Here is a 20,214-nt window from a genome sequence, read left to right on the forward strand (position 1 = left end):
TAAAGCCATTTCCATTTTGGTACTTTGCACTTATAGAACCTTTCAACTAAGGATCTCAAAGCACTTTATAAACAAGCCTCATAACACCTACTAGTAGTCAAGTATTACCATAGCCACCAATAAAGCAGGTAAACCAAGGCATAGAGAGGTGAGTTAACTTGAGGTCATTGATTGGTTTGGGAATGGAACCCAGGGACTCACTTAATACTTGCTAACTATTAGACAAAGGATCTCTGTTATCTAGTAAGGGGTAAAACAAGGTACATCAATGTAATCAGTTGCTTGCAGGTAGAATACCGCAGATAACTGTTCTGTGGAGTGTGAAAGTCAACATAATTAGTACAATTAACAAAAAAGTTTGGGACATGTGACATAGGTTGAAAACCATTGAGTTTGAAGTCCTCTATTTATCAAAAGAATGGATGTAGCAAAGGTACATAGTGCCTCATCAACTACTTTTACTTGAAGGGACTATTGCTGTGTATGAGATGGTTGGTCAGGCTCCATACCCTATCCCTAATCTATACAGGATCTTGTCTTTCTGCTGAGACTGCCAAAATATTGGCACTTATGGTGGTGACTTTGGACCCTTATGGCATTTTCACCAGGAAGTGGACGGAGAGCGCAGAGTTAATTTAACATAGGCTACTGACCAGAGGGGTGACTGAAAATGTGTCCGTTGAAGTGAATTCTCTTCTCCAGCAGAGGCTAGTGCTGATAATGGCAAATGACAAGGAGAGTACAACCAAGTAAAATACATCTTTCTACCTGCATGATACACTTTTGCAGTGTTATTTTGTGAATAGTCTATTTATTAATATGATTGCCTATAATTTTAAAAGCACAAAGTTTAGCAAAAGAAAAGAATACATGTCGCATAGTAACACCCCAGCCATGGCATACATAAGCTCCTTGTTAGCATAAACCTTGCTACATAATATATTTGCAAAGTCCAGCCTCCATTTAACTTTTTTTCTGTTCTCCATCACCTAACATTAACCTAATGTAAATCTAAATATATTAACTTTGGAAAGAGAGAGAGAAGAGGACAATAGGAGACTGGAACCACTGTCAAATTCATCTCTTTCCATAGCTACCTAATATTAGACCTAGCTGCCTAACCTGATCCATCTCTGCCATTTTTCTCACACTCCCCCTGAGGGTCGTCGTCTCAGCAAAAATCAGTGAAACATGCATTTCTTCTACCAGATGAGACTGTTATTATTTAACACACATTGTGATAGTGCCTAGAGGCCTCATCCAAGACCAGGGCACTGTACTGTACTGTCATATAGTAAATGACAGTCCATGCCTCAAACAGCTTATAGTCTGAAAGACAAGAGATAGATGAGACAAGGCGGGTGAGGCAGGGTAGATGGGGAGGGCAGGGTAACAAACATAAAGGGATGTTTTAACACAGACTAGTTGTAGGTGCAATTCCTAACCAATCGGTAATCCCAATTTGCCATCTGCCTGGGTTGTTACAGTTGCCAGTTTAGCACACTGAAGACTTGGCTTTTGCATAGCATTTCTCTAGGCCTGATCTGTGAACATACTGTATATAGATGGCTCACTTTACAAGTGGAGATTAACTATTAGAACTGTTTACCATGCAATAAATTTAGTTAATTATTAGATTATAATTTGCAAAAATAAAAATCCCCACACCCCTGTGTACATGTGGCTTGATCCAAAGCCCACTGAAGTCAGAGAGTCTTTTCATTGATTTGAATGAACTTGGGATCAGGCTTATGGGCAATGTTCCCTCTAATTTTTGACAGTCTGTGTGCGCAAAAAATTTCTTCTGTGCAAATTGTTGTGCTTCTGTGCAAATTTTTGTGCATGTGGTGTTTCGCCATGAGCGCGGGGTTTAGGATCTGTGTGCGTGCGCACACGCACACAGCTTAGAGGGAACAGTGCCCATGGGCAGTTGTTGCATAGAGACATAAAAACATTGTATGGTTTACAGCACTGATTTACATAGGGTATCAATGGAACCAGGACTTTGAACCTGATTTGCAACTGTTTGGATCCCTATGCAAAACCAGTTGCTGTTGCTTAGCAATTTACTTCTACGTGGTCCTAGTAGAACTGAGAATATTTTGTTAGAAAGGATAGCTTCTTATCTAAAACCTTTTCAATTTAACTATCTCATTCTGCCCTGGTGTTTAACCCTGCATGTTTCCTGGCAGCATATCTGAAATGGGGTTGTAGACAGACGCTCCCTGGGTTACGCAAGACCCAATTTATGCAAATTTACACTTACGGAAAAAGTTCCGTAAGCTAGAAATAGGTGGTGGTGGTTTTTTTTGTTTGTTTTTTTTGGCGTAATGTTTGGGTATACGTTTCTGACTTACGCAAAATTCGAGTTACGCAAGGCTTTCTGGAATGGAACGATTGCGTAAGTCGGTGAGTGTCTGCACAAGAGTTAGGCCATGTGTACACTAGAGACCTTACAGCGGCACGACTATACCGATGTAGCTACGCCGCTGTAAGACCTCCTTTGTTGCTGCTCTGCACCAATGGGAGAGAGCTCTCCCACTGGCATAATTAAACCACCCTCAACCACCCAATCTCCTGCCGACATAGTGCTGGCCACACTGGTGCTTCTGTCAGTATAATTTATGTTGCTCTGAGGGGTGTTTTTTCACACCCCTAGTGACACAAATTATACTGACAAAAGTGCTAGTGTAGACACAACCTTAGTTATGAAACATTTATGGCTTTTGAGGCACTTGCAGCGATAAGAGTTCTTTAAATGGTCGGCATCTGCGTAAATGAATATGTGGAGTAATGCTCATACTTTACATACAGAGACTAGGAGGGTGAGATAATATCTTTTATTGGACCAATTTCTATGGGTGTGAGAGACAAGCTTTTGAGCCACATAGAATTTTTCTCTCTCTCCCACCTTGTCCCTCTAATATCCTGGGAACAACAGAGTTACAACTCCACTTCATACATACATACTTCATATAGACAGCGGGTATAAAACATGAATCCAGATTGTGGGGTTGTTTTAGGATATTATTACATTCAATATATATCATTCTTATATTGCGGGATAATTCAAATATCCTCTCTTCTCTTCCTCTTCTCCCATTTTCTCCCCCCTCCCCCCTAGTATATTGAGAATAATTTTTGTGTTTACAGCTATTAGTCCTGATTAGGTGAAAGGTCTTTTTTTCTGCTAGTATTTGTCTTTTGATATTGTTTTGACACCAATTTGCTGACACTCCTCTAGAGTGATTGTAGACAAAAGATGGACTAGGACTGTTATTTTAACAGGACAGTTATCTTTTATGCTCAAAGCTGAAGCACTGTAACCATGAGTCAATGATGGCATGAGTGAAAAATTTTATACAGATACTCAGAGGCAATAACTTGTAGCAGCAAAGATGGGAAAGAACCCAGCTGTCCAGTTCTACTTCCAGTCAAAAAAAAAAAAAACTGGCCGGAACGCCGCCCCTGGAATTGTTACGCCCCAAGCACGGGCTTGCTTTGCTGGTGCCTAGAGCCGGTCCTGCTTCCAGTTGTGTGGCAGTGTATTTCAAAGGTTCTCGACTACCTTCTTGTGCATTTAATGTCACTACATATTAATGATCCAATTCTTCAACCTTTATTCACTTGGAGTAGCAGTAACTCATGCAAGTAATTCCACTGAAATGAGCTAGTGAATTTAACAATTTGCCATTCTCACAAATTATACTAATACTTTGCACATAGGTCTTTTTTGGTCCAAGGATGCCAAAGTGCATTACAAACTTTAATTAAGCTTCCCCAAATCCCTATAAACTAAGTGAGCATTATTTTCATTTGACAACGGTAAGTTTAGGCCCAGAAAGGTTAAATAGCTTGCTTAGGGTCATGTAGTAAATCAGTGATAGAACCATGTATAAAACCAAAGAGACACACCTTCAGTCCCCTGCTCCATAGATAAATCTCCCTCCTGAGCTCCATGACATTGCGAAAAATATTCACTGTAATGTTGGAGAGTTGGGAGTATTAGCTCCCCCAATGTCAAATTCATTAAATATTATGACAGTTGGACATATGGCTGTTTTTGTTCTTGGTTGGTTTGTGTTTTTCTCAGCAGACAGCTAGGGTGACCAGACATCAAATGTGAAAAACTGGGACAGGAGGTGGAGGGTAATAGGAGCTTATATAAGAAAAAGGCCCCAAAATCGGGACTGTCCCTATAAAATCAGGACATCTGGTCACCCAACAGACAGCTGAGGTTTCACCCAGCTCTTCGTATAATTTTGAGCCATATGAAAAAACACAGATTTAAAAAAAAAAGAAGTGATGTGATGTGGGGAGGGGAGTGGAAAAGACAAGGGGTTTTGTTGGCAGTAAAAAGAATTTTAATAAGTGAATGGAAAGTGGAAATTAGAAACAGGTGTAAACCATGCCTGAATTTTGCATCTTGATCCCTCCTCTACTGAAAATTGGAACTTTCACATAGGTCCACTTACAACAAATGATGATGCTATATGAATGTGGGATGAGAGAAGGCCACAGAGAAGCAAAATATTGACTGCCATTCAGTTCTAATTAACGTAATTTCATTTCCCATTTCTTTTTCAAGGCTGAGTTGAAAAACTACGCAAAAAGCTAGTTTCAATTGACTACTAGCTAAGCCATTGATGTCCTAAGGAACAGTTAGATTGGGAACATAGGAAATTATGGAAAAGAATGGCCCAGTGTTTGTCTAATCTGCTGACCAGTCTCTGACAGTGACCAGCGCTGGATGAGTCAGAAGACAGCACAGAAATCCCATAAACTCCCTAATTGTGAAATGCTGTCCCTAGGATAGTGTGAGAGATTTGGGTTTTTTTTACTGACCCTACATGATTATTAGTTGATGCTATGAGTCATCAACTGTGGCTGGTGATCGAGTCAGACTGGTTCTGTTGCATTCCTAAAGGTCAGTTAGGGCTGCCTTAAGATATTGATGTCTTTTGTTGTTACCTGTGATGTAGTTTGGGTCTCTTCTCATGTACAAGGTCTCTTGATATTCATTGTATCTGGTCAAAATAGGGCTTGAAAAATCCTCTCACTCAGGATGAGTAGAAATCATTCCTGGTGAATACAATCAAGTGCTGTCAAATCCAGATTTTAAAGGGGGGCAGGGAAGAAGGGGAAGAGGGCCAGATTCTCAGCAGCTGTAAATCAGTGTCAGTCAGTGGAGCTATGCTGATTTACACCCCTGAGGTTCTGACTGTTGCTAATTTCTGGCTGTGAAGATAATCTTTCAAACATGAATGAAAGTGTAAACTGATGCAGTGCTGTTTTCCTAAATCTGAAGAGAGACCACACTAGTGCCTTTGTTGCAGCTCAGAGTTTTCACTGCTGTTGTTCAGAATTCTAAGGGCAGCCGCAAAACAGAGAAAATTAATTTAAATGCCACTGGCTGGAGAAGCTTTGAGCAACAACAGATTCAGTCACTGGAACTATTCACTGGGTAGAGGACTCAGAAGTAGAGGTTGTGGGAGGCATAGAGGAGCAGAAATACACCCTTGTAGCAGCTGGAAAGCAGTCACATGTTATTATGTTGAACACCTCCACACCTGCCTCAGTAGCACACAGGAGGACAGTGCTGCTTTGCCCTGCTGACAAGGAGAGAAGATTTTGGGGGAGATGGGAGCTTTCAGATTTGGCTTTCTGTCTGTCAAGCACAGCAGAGTCTCCTTTACTTCTTATTTAAATTGAACAGATACAGAATATCAAAACTGATTAATATATTCTATACTATACTGATGTGATCCTGGGCTTCCAGAACAGTTAAATAGCCCAAAAATCAGTTTTGTAAAGGTTCACATTTTGGATTGAAAGTTCTCCTCTGCTGCTCAGCTGGTCGTTTGGCCTGTGTGAAATGAGGTTGAGTTCCATGCAAGTGGACGTTTGTGCCCATCTGGGTAGAGTGCAGGATCAGGACCTTAGACCTCACTAGATAGGTGTCCATTGTCAAGCTGTCTGGAATGGCTCATGAATATGGGTGCCAGTCTCAAGGCAAACTATTACAAACCAGGACACAAACCCCAAATGACTGTGTGTTCTATAATTATATTTCACAAACCAAGTATCAAATGTGAACTCCTCAAGCACTATAACACCCTTAGCACGGAGACACAGACAGTTGCCTTGGACACTCTGGTCTATCTTGCACCCCGCAGTCTTGCCTTTGTGATAGATGCTTCCTTACAGCAAAAATCATAACTATATTCAGGTTATTCCCAGTCCAAAAGGACCAGTCACCTACCCCAGGTCAATTGTATCTTCAAGTCTATTTTAATAATGCTAACACAGATGAGTCAGACTGGTTTCCAACTATTCATTTGTTAGTGTTCAGTGAGGGCTAGGTGCCTTGGCATAAGCTGGCTCCTGGTCTGCCAGTGTCACACAACTTCCTCTGCCCCCCCACACAGAACCAACTGAACAGAGAAGCCAAAGATTAAATGAATATGGAAAAGGAACTATCTTTTTGTGTCTAGAGTTTGCATATCTATCAGCACACTGATGGTGCAAGGTAGAGAAATTTCTGTGTATAAATAGAATGCTTGTGTGTCTTGGTCTATGAATGAGAAATCTTTCCTAAGCATTAAATGCACCATTTTCCATCCTGGCCCCAAAAATCTATTTTTTAATAAATATTATAGGGAAAATAATCAAATGTGCATTATTTAACCTCTTGCCATGAATTAGATGTATTTTATAAAATATTGCAATGATACTTTATTAGTTTTGTTTAAATAGGATGCTAAACATTTCAGCAATACTTTAATGAACACCTACTTTACTAGAAAGTTGTAATGAATTACTTTGAGGATTTACTTTCACACACACACACATCTCAAAAGAATTTGTCATGATTTCATGTTATTAAAATGAAGGCCAAAGGAAGTAGCATAGATACACCCTTTATCACCAATTTGTGTCTAAAAGATCAAATAAACCCAAACCACAACAATAGTCATGCCAATACAGAGTCACGTTCAGCTAAAGTTCTGAGTGAAAGATGACAAACCCTGTGACCACAGTTCTTAGTCCAACCTGGCTGTGGTGAAAACGTGGCAGAACGCGTGCTATAGGATGCTTTGATGCATCCTTAGATGTGCCCACAAATCTGGAAAGCTCTAGAGTTTCCGTAACTTGTTCTAGAGCCTAATTCATTGAATCGAAGGTGTTTAACTGAAATATTTGAGTGTTTGGTTTAAATGGGTGGTAAGTCTTGAGCATGACTCATCAAGTTTTAATTGTACGGAACCCACGAATATTAATCCTTAACATTTAAATAGCACTTATTATTTATTGTTTACAGTAGTGCTGAAAGACTGCACTTGAGAATGAAGCCCATTGCACTAGATACTATTCAGACATATAGTGAGAGACAGTCACTGCCCCAAAGAGCTTATAACCTAAATAGACAAGAGAGAGGGTGGGAGACAGTAAGTATTCCTCCATTTTACAGATGGGGAACTGAGGTACAGAGAGCTTGAGTGACTTGCCTGTGGTCACACAGGAAATCTGTGACAGACCCAGGAACTAAAGCTAGATGTCCTGAGTCCAAGTTCATCACTCTAGCCAGACCATCCTATAAAGTGCTACAAATTATTTCTAAGGCTTTTTAAATGAGTTGCCTGGAGATTTCAGTCTCCTGCCCTGTAATAACCATAGCAGAGCATTTCCTAGTAAGTAGCTTTCGTGGTTATATGCAGTCTCTCTGAAATGCATCCCCTTGCTGGGAAGAGGGCATCCGCCAGCACACAGTACCTGAAGTAGAATATCTGGCCAAAGACAACAGGAGCAAACTCTTGTTGTGTGTTTTCCATTAACATTTTTTAAAGGGATATGCAACCCCACTCCCCAAACAAATGTATCCCACTTGTTCAGATGGGGCACCTAGGGCTATATATTGTTTCATAATCTTGCATATATTTCATGTATTGTTTTGGTATTTGTCACTGCAGTCAAAATTTTCAAAATGACCCATTGGCTTTAAGTGCCTTCATTTTGGAGTGCCTAGTCTGAGACACTTAGGGCTCAGTTTTGAGAGGGGCTGTGTGTCTGCAGCATCCTGGGACTTAAAATGGGATTGTGAGTTCTCTGTCCAAGTTGAGCTCCCCAAAATGAAAACCCCACAAATGCCACCCACTCACAACAATGTGGGGAGGGGAACTTGAGGGGCCCAGAAGTGAAAGGGGGACAGTCACAGTAGCAATGGAGGGAGACAGTTCCCAAGGGACAGTAGGTAGCTCTTCCCGCTGGGAGTCTTTGGCACCCACTGGCCCACTGCGGGAGAAGGATGCTGACTGGCCAGCATTCCCCAGCTCCCAGGATTTAGCCCCTGTGCTGGGGCCTTCTGGAAGCTCTATCAGCTCCGTTTCAGCAGCCCACCCTACTCACCCAAACTAGGAATGGGACTGTGGTCTGACAGATGCAGCTGATCTACCCGATTACCTGTTTAGAGGGTCAGGAAGTAATTTTTCTCCCCCAGGCCAACTGGCAGAGGACCATGGAGTTTTTTGCTATCCTTGCAGCACCATCAAGCCACAGTGGGTTGAGTAGGAACATGCTTAGTACGTAACTGAGGTACTGGGGTGAGGGTGTTTATTCACTGCAACTTGTGGCCGGTGTTCAGTGCAGTTGAGACAATAGAATGAACAGTTCCCAGAGGTAATAGGCCTTGGATTTTGGTGATGGGCCTTGGGCTCATGTGAAAGAGTGAGATCTTGTGGCTTTTACAGGCTGAGGTCAGACCATGTGGCCCTAGTGAGCTGAGCCCAATCTGTGCACCCTCTGTCTTCCTCATGGGGGAGTAGGACGGTGCTAGGGCTCAGAGAGAGCTGAGTCCTGAGTAATAAACTGAGGAACACCTAACCCGCATTATGGGGTATATGAAAGGAGCCCTGTAACCTTGGTGCCAGTTATGGGTTATATGGTAACCCTGTAACCCTGCAGTGGAACTAATTAAATGCCCAATGTAGGGAAGTATAGGTGATGGGCGAGTAGCCCTCCCCGTGTTAATGTTTAATAAGTTGTAGCCTGCCCCCTAATTCCATGCTAGTGCCTATCCTCATTTTGCTGCTGTGTCCTCATCAAATTAATTAGTTTTTTTTTTTAAAAGAGGCTGTTTTTATTGCTGGAATTACTGATTGGGCTTCCAGCTAACACAACTGGTTCACCATTTTTCTTACCTCTATTCCACTTGTACTGCAAAGATACTTATCCTGCAAGCCTATCTCACTCTTTGCTTGAAATAAAATTATCTAGTAAAAATGTGGATAATGATTGTTGTGCTATGATTGTCATTGCTGGGGCGATCCCCAAATGCTTCCTTTTTTCCATTGACTCAGTTTTAGGTTTTTCAAGTTCTTCTTTTTGATTTTTTGGGGGGGCTTTTATTGATGACAAAAATAAATGATTGTGTATCTCATGTAAGCCTTCAGGGAGTCCCACAGTACACTGAGGAGACTACTTTTGTTTGGGTTTCCCCTTAGATGTTTTTAGAATCTCTGGCAGCTAAATATCATTCCACTGGTCCAGATTCCATTGTAGTTAGACAATGATCTTCTCCACTTTTAAATACTCTTGGAATCTTTCATTTGAATATTTTGCCTTGGAGCTAGTTTTGTTATTTCTGTTGATTTAGAAGTTGAATAAATGTAAAAAATACAATACTGAAAAAAATGTTACTTGTATGTAAGAACTCTATGAAATCTTCCTTCCATGGAAACACCTACTCGTTCTGTTGGCATCATGGGTCTCTGAATGTATTCTTTACATTATATGTAAATACTTAGTGCAATAATAATATATCAACGATTATTGCAATTCATTTGTCTAACTTCCCCAAAATTTGGCATGCAGCATAATTATGTATAATGATGTGCTTTTGTCACAGGCCTTCACAGGACCTTTGTAATGTCATGCCCCTGTATGAGGAACATTTCCTTTTACTAAAACTCTTTGCATAAGCACTGGAATTATAAGCTAAAACATGAAGAGCTGTGCCAAGTAACTTATTTCAAGCCTGTACTTATGAGGCCCAGTCACCAGGACAAACACAATACTTGTCTGAAAAATGTACTGGCAACTTATGTGAGGAATAAAAAAATCCTTGTAGTTATGCAGACAAACCTATGGGTAACTTTAACCTCATGCTTCAGGGTATAAATTAATTCCTTGCAGAGGCTGGGTAGAAATATTTTCCCTCCATATTCAGCACTGTGCAACTGATTAGGTATTTTATGTGATTATTGAATTCCTCTGACTCATCAAGTATTGTCTACTGTTTCATGGGAGGGTACTGTAAAGTAGGTTTTCATAAAAGGTACCAGAGAGCTGTCTACAGATCACTGGTCTGATTACCTCCCCCTACACACATGGCTTTTATATACCATTGACATCTGCCCCAACCCCGGCCATCCTTTCATTCTTAGCCCCAGCCCCTGTCCTCATCACTAGCTCTGCCCCAATTAAAACCTCCCTTTCAAACCTCAGACCTGCCCTTTTTTCTCCTCTTCCCTTTGCCTGCTTCATCTCCCAAAAATATCACTGGCATCCATGATTTTATCTCTCACTATTGCCAGCCTGTGGCACTCTGACGCCTGCCTCCCCGACCACAGAACTTCCTCTGCAGCTACTCTCGCTGCATCATTTTCTCTCACATAGTCCACCTAAGTCATCTTCCAAGAAATGGGGCACATCGGGCTTCTCCTCTACCATTCCCAGCTCATCCTTCCCACTCCTCCTCCTTTGTCAGCAAGGTATCACTCTTTGTGATGGAAAGAACAAAGGAGAAAACAATATATATTAATAAGGCTTAGAGTTGCCATTTGAGTTCAGAGTCCCATTGTGCTAGGTGCAGTGCATACACACAGTCCCTGCTCCAAAGAACTAAATTAAGATATAACACTTCCATGTTTTCCCCTGAACTCTTAGAAAATTCACTCTGAAACAAATTATTCATTATACAATCACATTAATATGCTGTGAGGAAAATAAAATCCTGCAATCTGATCTGATAAAAGTAGATACAACCCTTTTGATGACATTCACACCAGAAGCCTGAGTCAAGATCAAACCTACTCTGTATCTTTCCTGTTATTATCTTGGACGTGTTTTTCATAGATGCCTGTGTCACATTTATTCATTTTCTTTCAATTTTCAAGTGTTTTCTCTTCCCAGACCTTGATGTCTTTAAACAAAAACAAGTTGGCACAGACCTGGGATAATCAGTCCTCTTTTTCTTTTGCAGTTTTCTTATAAACTTAAGACTGGATTCTGCCAGCTACACTCACACCGAATTGTACCTTATTTGTTTTCTGAGATCATTTTTGTCAGTGGGGCTAACTGCAGAGTAAGCTACAGCTCAACATGAATAAGGGTAGCATGATGTCCTTGGACGTCATGAAAGAAGCTGGACTTAGTGATTGAGCTTGAAGTCCTCACTTTTTATATAGGGTGGGCATTGGCAACTAGATGCAATTATAGTGTCATTTGTTATGTGGACCCTGTGAACTGGACTGAGTCCACAAAACGCATTTCACATAAATCCCCAAACAGTCATCAGATGACAAATTTTTACCTTCCGCTGACCTCAGCTGAATTTGAATTGGGAACCTAATGTTAAGAGGTGCATGACTTGGCAACAGTATATTTGATATGCAAATGACTATAGTGTTAAATAAATAATTGATCAGAAGACTGTTTTTCTGTTATCAAAATTATCAAACTAACCTATGATCCTTCAAGACAATATTCAATGTGACTAATAAAATAGGATCTAGTTTATTAATACCAATAAAATAGCAAAGAATTGAACACTAGATGAAATTCAGTAAGGACTAATGCAAAGTACTCCACTTAGGAAGGAGCCACCTGTTGCACACATACAAAATGGGAAATGACTGCCTAGGAAGGAGTACTGCGGAATGGGACTGGGGGGTCATAGTGGACCACAAGCTAAATATGAGTGAGCAATGTAGCACTATTGCGAAAAAAGAGAACATCATTCTGGGATGTGTTAGCAGGAGTGTTTTAAGCAAGACATGAGAAGTAATTCTTCCACTCTACTCTGTGCTGATTAGGCCTCAACTGAAGTATTGCGTCCAGTTCTGGGTGCCACATTTCAGGAAAGATGTGGACAAATTGGAGAAAGTCCAGAGAAGAGCAACAAAAACGATTAAAGGTCTAGAAAACATTACCTATGAGAGAAAATTGAAAAATTTGGGTTTGTTTAGTCTGGAAAAGAGAAGACTGAGAGGGAACATAATAACAGTTTTCAAGTACATAAAAGGTTGTTTCAAGGAGGAGGAAGAAAAATTGTTCTTAACCTCTGAGGGTAGGACAAGAAGCAACGGGCTTAAATTGCAGCAAGGGAGGTTTAGGTTGGCCATTAGGAAAAACTTCCTAACTGTCAGGGTGATTAAGCACTAGAATAAATTGCCTAGGGAAGTTGTGGAATTTCCATCATTGGAGATTTTTAAGAGCAGGTTAGACAAACACCTGTCAGGGATGGTCTTAGATAATACTTGATCCTGCCAGGAGAGCGGAAGACTGGATTAGATGACCTCTCAAGGTCCCTTCCAGTCCTATGATTCTAAGATTAATCAGTTTGCTAAACTTAATTAATTTAATTTCAAATCTAAGCACATATCCCTTCATGTACTGTGTCACACAGATGAATATAATTGAAATTGAATGATCATTCAAATACAGGAATTCACAGATTCAGTTTAGGTTGAGCTTAAAATTACTTTTCTCTAAAGTAGACTGTGCTGTAGTAACAACTTTAGATCATGGTTGTATTCCATCTACTGTTTCTTTTGGCAGCAGTCTCAAAAACAGAGGTTGTCTGAAATTTTGAGTCAGTGCTGTGCACTGAGGCAGGAATCTTGTGGGGAAAAATAGTATGTGATCATGTAATTAAAGTCTGAATCATAATGCATAATCACAGCAATGCTAAATTAAGGCTGCACAGGAAACCTTAATTCTGGCATTTCTTAACTTTTGAATGCTCAACTTTGCAACCTTAATTTATTTTTAACGGTCTCTCTCTCTCTCTCTGTGTAGTCTGTATAAAGCATCTTAGTGAGGTCTTAGTGAGAGTGAATGTCTTCAGCTATCCCTCGATGTGAGGATGATGTCTGCCAAGGAGGTTCGTTGGTGGGTTTTTAAGTGGCTGAGGAGCCCAATTTGTGCCCTACAGATTTTCCAACAGAAGTGACAGGTGTAATCTTGGAGACATAGTTGTTGGCTGGACTGTTGTGCCCTTTTTTCCCTCCTGTGTTGCTTCTCTGTCTCATGAGCACATCTGTTCTCCTCAAAGTGAGCTGTGGCCTGGTGTATGGTGTCGCACCACTGTGTTCTGTTCTGTGCTGAGTCCTCCCAGTGTGTTGGGTTGATGCCTCCCTTTTTAAGGTGTAATTTCAGTATGTCTTTGAAGTGCTTCCACTGCCCTCCGTGAGCTCTTCTCCCCTGACTTAACTGAGAGAAGAGTATTTGCGTTGGGAGGTGAATGTCAGGCATACGTACACAGTGGCCACCCTAGCAGAGTTGGTGTTTCATGACCTGCATTTCTATACTGCTGATATTGGCTGCAGCGAGAAGCTGATGTTAGTGCGTCAGTCTTCCCAGCAGATCCTGAGAATCCTCCTGAGGCAGTGCTGTTGGAACCACTCTAGCCGCTTGAGATGTCATCTATAGGTTACCTAGGTCTCACACCCATAGGGAAGGGTGGGGGATGACAACTGCCTTGTAAACCAAGATCTTGATACTTATTTGCAGATCCCTACCGTTGAAGACTTGTTTGAGTAGTCTTCCAAAGAGTGTGCTGGCATAGCAGATCCTGTATTCAATTTCTGTGTCAATGCTGCCTGTTTGGGAGAGGTGGCTGCCATGTTATGGAAAATGGTCCACATTTTCCAGGGGTTCTCCACTGATTATTTGTGGAATACAAACTGTAGTTTGTGCAGGTGAGGGCTGGTAGAGTACCTTGGTTTTCCCGATGTTAAGAGACAGACCAAGGCTGCGATAGGCATCTGCAAAAAGATGTAGGATACTTTGCAGGTTGGCCTCTGAGGGTGCAAGAATGATGCAGTCATCTGAATTCCAATTCTTGTGATCTTAGATTTTGTTTGGAGACATTTGATTGAGGAGTTCACCGTCCATATGATACTCAATCACGATTCCATCAGGGAGGCAGTCACAGATGAGAATCAGGATCACAGCACGGTAAATGGAGAAGAGTGTTCGAGCAGTAACACAGCCCTGCTTGACACTAGTGCGAATGATGAATGGTTCGGTCTCTGAGCTGTTGCGCAGAATGATGGCAGTCATCCCATCATGGATTAATCTGGTGATGGAAATGAATTTCTGTGGACAGCCAAACCTACACAGCATCTCCCATAGGGCATTATGATTGATAGTCAAATGCCTTGATTAGATTGATGAATGCCATGAACAGTTCCTGGTGTTGCTCTCTGCACTTCTCCTGAATCTGTCATGCCACAAAGATCATGTCAGTTGTGCCTTGGGATGGCCTGAAGCGACACTGTGATTCAAGGAGGAGTTCATCTGCAAGGGGGAGAAAGCGGTTTAGTAGGATCTGGGCAAGGATCTTCCCTGCAATGAGAGGAGGGCAATACCTCTGTAGTTCCTGCACAAAGATTTGTCCCCTTTCTTGAATATTGTAACAATGTTGTTATTCTTAAAGTCAGGTGGAATATCCTATATTTTCAGCACATGCACTGCGAATGGTATTTTTAAGTTGATCCCAGTGCTCTTGAATATCAGTGATATTAACAAGCAAGTCAGAGAGTTTCTCAGACAGGTATTGCTGGAACATCTCGCAGCTGGCTTGGTCCTGAAGTGCTTTGGTGTTATACTGATTTCTCTTAGTCTTTGGGTGTTTGCGATGTGGTGGCATAAACTGCAGATACATGACTGATCTTACTAATCGATGGTCTGTCCAACAGTGATCTATACCTCTCATGGCTTGAGTTATATGGACATCGGTGTAATCTCGAGCTTTGTCTGTAACATAGTCAAGGAGGTATGGGGGGAGGGATAGCTCAGTGATTTGAGCATTGGTCTGCTTAAACCCAGGGCTGTGAGTTCAATCCTTGAGGGGCCCATTTAGGGATCTGGGGCAAAAATTGGGGATTGGTCCTGCCTTGAGCAGGGGGTTGGACTAGATGACCTCCTGAGGTCCTTTCCAACCCTGATATTCTATGATTCTAGGTACCAGTGTTTGGACAGAGGATGTTTCCAGGTGGTCTTAAATTTGTTACTCTGCTTAAAGATGGTATTTGTGATGAGCAGGTCATGCTCCACACATTTGCTGAGGAGAAGAATACCATTGAGGTTTACATTATCCACCCCTTCTTTGCCTATTTTGCTGCTCCAGAGTTGAGAGTCCCATCTGACTCTGCCATTGAAATCTCCCAGGAAGATAAGTTTGTCTACCTTAAGTGTGGCTGTGAGGACTTCATCAAGAGTGTTATAAAACTGTTCCTTGTCTTCCTCATCATTAAGTGGTGGGGTCTAGGCACTGATGGCTGTGGCATATTGGTTGTTGGTGAGCTTGAGTCACAGTCATGAGATGCTCGTTGATCCACATGGGAAGCTCCCGTGAATGCATTTCTCTTCAGGTGGCTTTCCTTTCCAAAAGAAGGTGTAGCCTTCTCTTTTAAGTGGCCCTCATCAGCCCGGCGTGTCTCACTAAGAGCTGCAATGTCAATGTTGAGTCTTGCCCTTTCTTCTTTCTGGGCATTCACTGTGCTGAGAGTCCATAAGGGTGCGGACATTCCAGGTGGCAAAATTCATTGTCTTAAATCTCATGTTTCGGCCGCAGAGTTGAGTGATCCCACTGGATGCGGTCATCCAATCGCCAGAGTGTGAGACAGCCTGTATTTACAGCACCTTTTCTATCCCCCTCCCCATTCAGGGTGAGCAGAGGGGATCCTGAAAAGGCCTGCTCAGTCACAGTCGCTGCTCCTGAAATGTACTTCTGTCTCATTCAATCAGAAGATGACTGTCACGCGGCTGCTGCCTGCTTGTAGATTTGTGATTAAAAACTCCCAGAGATCACTGCTCCTGTCTTCACCGCCAGTTGTCCATCACTGCAGGGCTTTGTGCTGGTGTGAGCCCTTTGGCAGAAGTCTGCACGTGAAATCTTTTAATGTGGGGAAACCAGTGCACAGACAGGAGGAAAACCCTGACCCAGTGGCAAGGAGATTCAAGACAAACAGGGGTCTCCCTCCTGCTGCAGCCCTCATCCTCCTTCACAGCTGCAGAGTACTAAAAGGTCTTCCATATGCACCTGATCCACCATTGGGCAAGGATTAATTGGGCAAAGGATTAATCCACTGTGGTTAATCAGGAACTTTGCCTCAGACCTGCTTACCAAAGGGGACCCTACCATGTGTATGAAAGTTCCAGATGATGTAGGTCTTTAGCCCACACGAGCCTCTCCAGCACAACAAAGTTTTGGTCCATCAGAGAGGAAGAGTGGATGTATTGAGCATGTGAAAACAGCAATTTTTCAAAGGCTTATATCAGCCAAATTTGAGTGGATTTTCATGGGGACAGCAAAATGAACATCCCTGGGATAAAGGTGACTTCCTTCCAACCTTCAAATTCCTGCTCCAAAGCTTGAGGGCACTAGAGCTTTTCAAGGGAAAGGTTGCCACAAGTTTTGACCACGGGCGAAACTACATATTGTTTCCTAGCCTCGTTCTCGGAAATGACTGAACAGTTTTGGCAGATATTTTTTAAAACAAGTCAGCCTGGGACAGACACTCAGCTCAAAAAATTTCACCCTGAACAGTTAAAGTCTGGCCAAATTATAAATAATTGAAAACAGGGTCTTAGAATGGGAAGTGTAAGCCAACCTCAATAATAGACGGTGCTACCAGCTCCACCTTTAATATAGCTTTTCCTGTAGGCAAATGGGACGAGCTATACCAGTATAAGATACCTTTACACCATTACAACTTTGCCCATACTAAGGTTGGTACTGGTATGACTGTACTGGTAAAAATTACACCCTGAATCAACTTAGTAACTCCAGTATAACTTTCAAATGTAGACCAAGCTTTTGACTGAATTGTTATGGAGAGATTTTCAAAGGCATAAAAGACAGGTGCCTGGCTTTCATTGAAAGTCAGTGGGAGATGGGTGCCTGTGCCTGTGAAAATCTTCTCTTAAGTCTCAAACTTACAGCAGCTTCCTGGTTCCAGTTTCCTCACTTTAGTACAGTCTTTTTTGCTGACCCATGTTAACTCTTGGGTTGTTGGCTGTTGTCTCAGGAGGCCGCAAGTTCCCTGTTTTATAGCTCTTAAACTTCCTTTTGCTTACAGTTATTGAATATCCTTTATTTTATGCTCTTCCTGAGGAGCTTTGAAATTCTCAAAATTTCCTTAATAACTAATTTAGTGAGGCTTAATTTAAAAAGATAGTGGAGTGTTTTACTGCTCCTTTTTGGTAGGACCCAAGGGAAAAATAAACAGACTTGTAGACAGAAACACTGGGCCACATGTGTTGCTGACATAGGTGGGTGCTACTTCAGTTAAATTCTGCCCATTTGTGTGACAGTGACAAATTTGACTGACCTGAATGAAAAAATGATTTGAATGATCTTTCTACTACAGTTAATTTAGTCCATATTAAAATAAGGATATGAAAAGATGTATTTGTGCATTGGGGGTCTTAGAATTAAACCAAGTATGAATAGCTATTTCCTCTTAGTTATAGAGAGGGATCATTCTTTCCTCTCTCCTAGGGATTGAGCTGCCTCAGCATTAAAAATATGAATGAAATTTCATTAACCCCTGTCTTTCTGATTCAGATGGCCTTAATTTTTCACACAATGCATTGCAGAACTTGTTGCAACAAGTTATTGAGTTTAACAAGTATAAAGAGGGGATTTAACTTTTGTATAAACAACAAAAATGTCCAAAATTCTTACAGTAAGTATTAAAGTATGTACCAAGAGTTTTGGAAGGGAAATAAACTCTTATTCTTCAGGGCTTTTGGCAATCTCTAACTATGGCAATTCCTAAATTAATATTACAAGTGGCTTCTTTTTGTTTGACTCAGTGCTCGTGTATAAAGAATATTTTGGGGGGGGGGTGCAGGGAAGAGGGAGGGTTGTATGGCCTCAGTTGGCGTCCTATTGACTCGAGTAGAGCTCTGCACTAATTGCAATGAAAACAGGTGCTGCTAGTTCATAGTTAAAATGGAAATCTAGAAAGGAGCAATATTGTGCCAGCCAAGGTAGCTGCTGAATAGCTGCAGTAATCCATTAATTTTTGGTTATTAGATGTGGTTATATAAGACCGTGGGAATGTGTGATTTGAGCTGAAGTTTGCCAAAAGCAAAGGTGGTGGTAGAGACATTAAAATGGCCTGATGGGAACCACTTATTACCTCCAAAGAGTTGCAGAATTCTTTGTACTGCAAGCATCCAATTGTCCTGCTGGCTACCTCCTAAACTAGCTCTTCAGCTCCGCCCCACGGCCTGCCTTTTCTGCCCCTGCCTCCCCAGGAGGCACGATGCTTCACAGAGCACTCAGAACCACCGGGGGAGTATGCATGCTTCACCATCTCTTTGAATGGCCAACTTTGCTCTGCCCTTTTTGGGGCAACTTGTACCTTTTAGTGTGCATGCAGGACACAGCCCTGGCATTTCCCCTTGTGCAGAGGAAAGGCCTGCATATGTCCTTTTCCCACGCACTCCTGTGCACCTGCCTAAGGCAAAAACTGGCTTCTAACAAGGAACCAAATGTACACACAGTAACTACCGAGAATTTGCATGAGAACATGAAGAAAACTGTTAGCTAAATGATTGAACTGTATCTTAAATAATATTTATAGCTAGTATATGTATATGAACGTACATAACTGATGCTTCTAATTGTACTGTACTGTTTCATTAATTTGTAAGGCTGCAAGAATATGAGAAACACTTTGATACATGACATGCTGGATAATTGCAGCTGAGCAAAGCATTCACTTGCATTAGGGTGGGTGAAATCACATGAGAAACATGGCTAATCAAGGTTATACTGGGTTGAAATGTTTATATCCTCAGCTTCTCTCAAACTTCAGGTCTTCATTAAAAGTCTGAAGTTTGGGAACCCTTTTCAACCTAGGTGGTTACTCTGCTATATTAGAAAGTATATTTTAGAAGGAAAACGTTATTTTTAACCATGGGTCATGGTTCATTATGCAGTGATGAAAGGAGCTGTGGTATTACAGTCCACTTTGGAACCACGTTGAAGTCTGTCCATTGTGAAATTGGATCCGTAAAGAACAAGATCTTTGATTGTGATACCTGCATATAAGATCTGAACCTAAAATGTCCTGTATAGATCCATTTCAACACATTACAGTAAGTACATTTGACTTTCCTATGCATGTTGTATTGTGCATCATCTGTTGCAACCAGTTACTATCAATAACCGTATAGTGTTAGTATCATCATCTCAATATAAGTTTGGGTGAATTAAGAATAGATTTAGGAGAATTTTATTTAAAATAAATTTGATAGATATTATTGATGTTTTTGTAAAATTTTCAAAAGTTCCCAAGGGTATGTCTACACTGCAGCTGGAGGTGAGCCTCACAGCCTGAGTAGACAGACTAGCACTAGCTTGGCTTAAACTAGCATGCTAAATAGAGCATCATGGACGTGACACCAGTGAAGGCTCGGGCTAGCTACCTGAGCTCAGGTGGCTAGCTGGAGCCTCTGCACCTAACTCACCTTTGAAAATAGAACTTATGCTCCTACGTCACACAGGCACTTTTCAAATATTACCCTTAGACACTAATTGTAAATTATCATAATTTCAATGATTTTTGGAGTCAAGACTCACAAACAGTTTAGTCATATGGTGCTTTGATAATTTGATAGTTATATTTCCTCCTATTAATATTCTCATGAATTGATTGTCAGATAGAATTGAGAACAGAAGAGTTCACCAATTTTCTACAGATGCAACACCAAATGTGTTTAACTTTCTCTTAAAAGTGATTTTTCTCGCAATCTTGACGGGCATGATAAATTGAAAATAATTTAACCTGAACCAAAGACTGCTGAAGTCAAGGGAAGGCCATTACTGAATCCTCCAATTTCACCAACAAACTTAGTCTATAAATAACTAAAACTTTGCACATAGAACAATGGAATCACAAATCCCATCTCAAC

General features: G+C 41.3%; 1 protein-coding gene across 2 annotated transcripts in view; it reads left to right on the forward strand.

Moving 5' to 3' along the window:
• The window catches only part of PLA2G4A (phospholipase A2 group IVA), a 137,834-nt gene that overhangs the window by 9,529 nt on the left and 108,091 nt on the right, over nucleotides 1-20,214 (forward strand). For both annotated transcript variants that reach the window (XM_073356705.1, XM_073356706.1), the window contains exon 2: nucleotides 19,240-19,398. In XM_073356705.1, coding sequence (XP_073212806.1) covers nucleotides 19,366-19,398 — 33 coding nt within the window. In that variant the 5' untranslated portion in view covers nucleotides 19,240-19,365. The remainder of the gene's footprint in view (nucleotides 1-19,239; nucleotides 19,399-20,214) is intronic.

This window comes from Lepidochelys kempii, chromosome 8 (genome assembly GCF_965140265.1).
Source record: "Lepidochelys kempii isolate rLepKem1 chromosome 8, rLepKem1.hap2, whole genome shotgun sequence".
Taxonomy (NCBI): Eukaryota; Metazoa; Chordata; order Testudines; family Cheloniidae; genus Lepidochelys; species Lepidochelys kempii.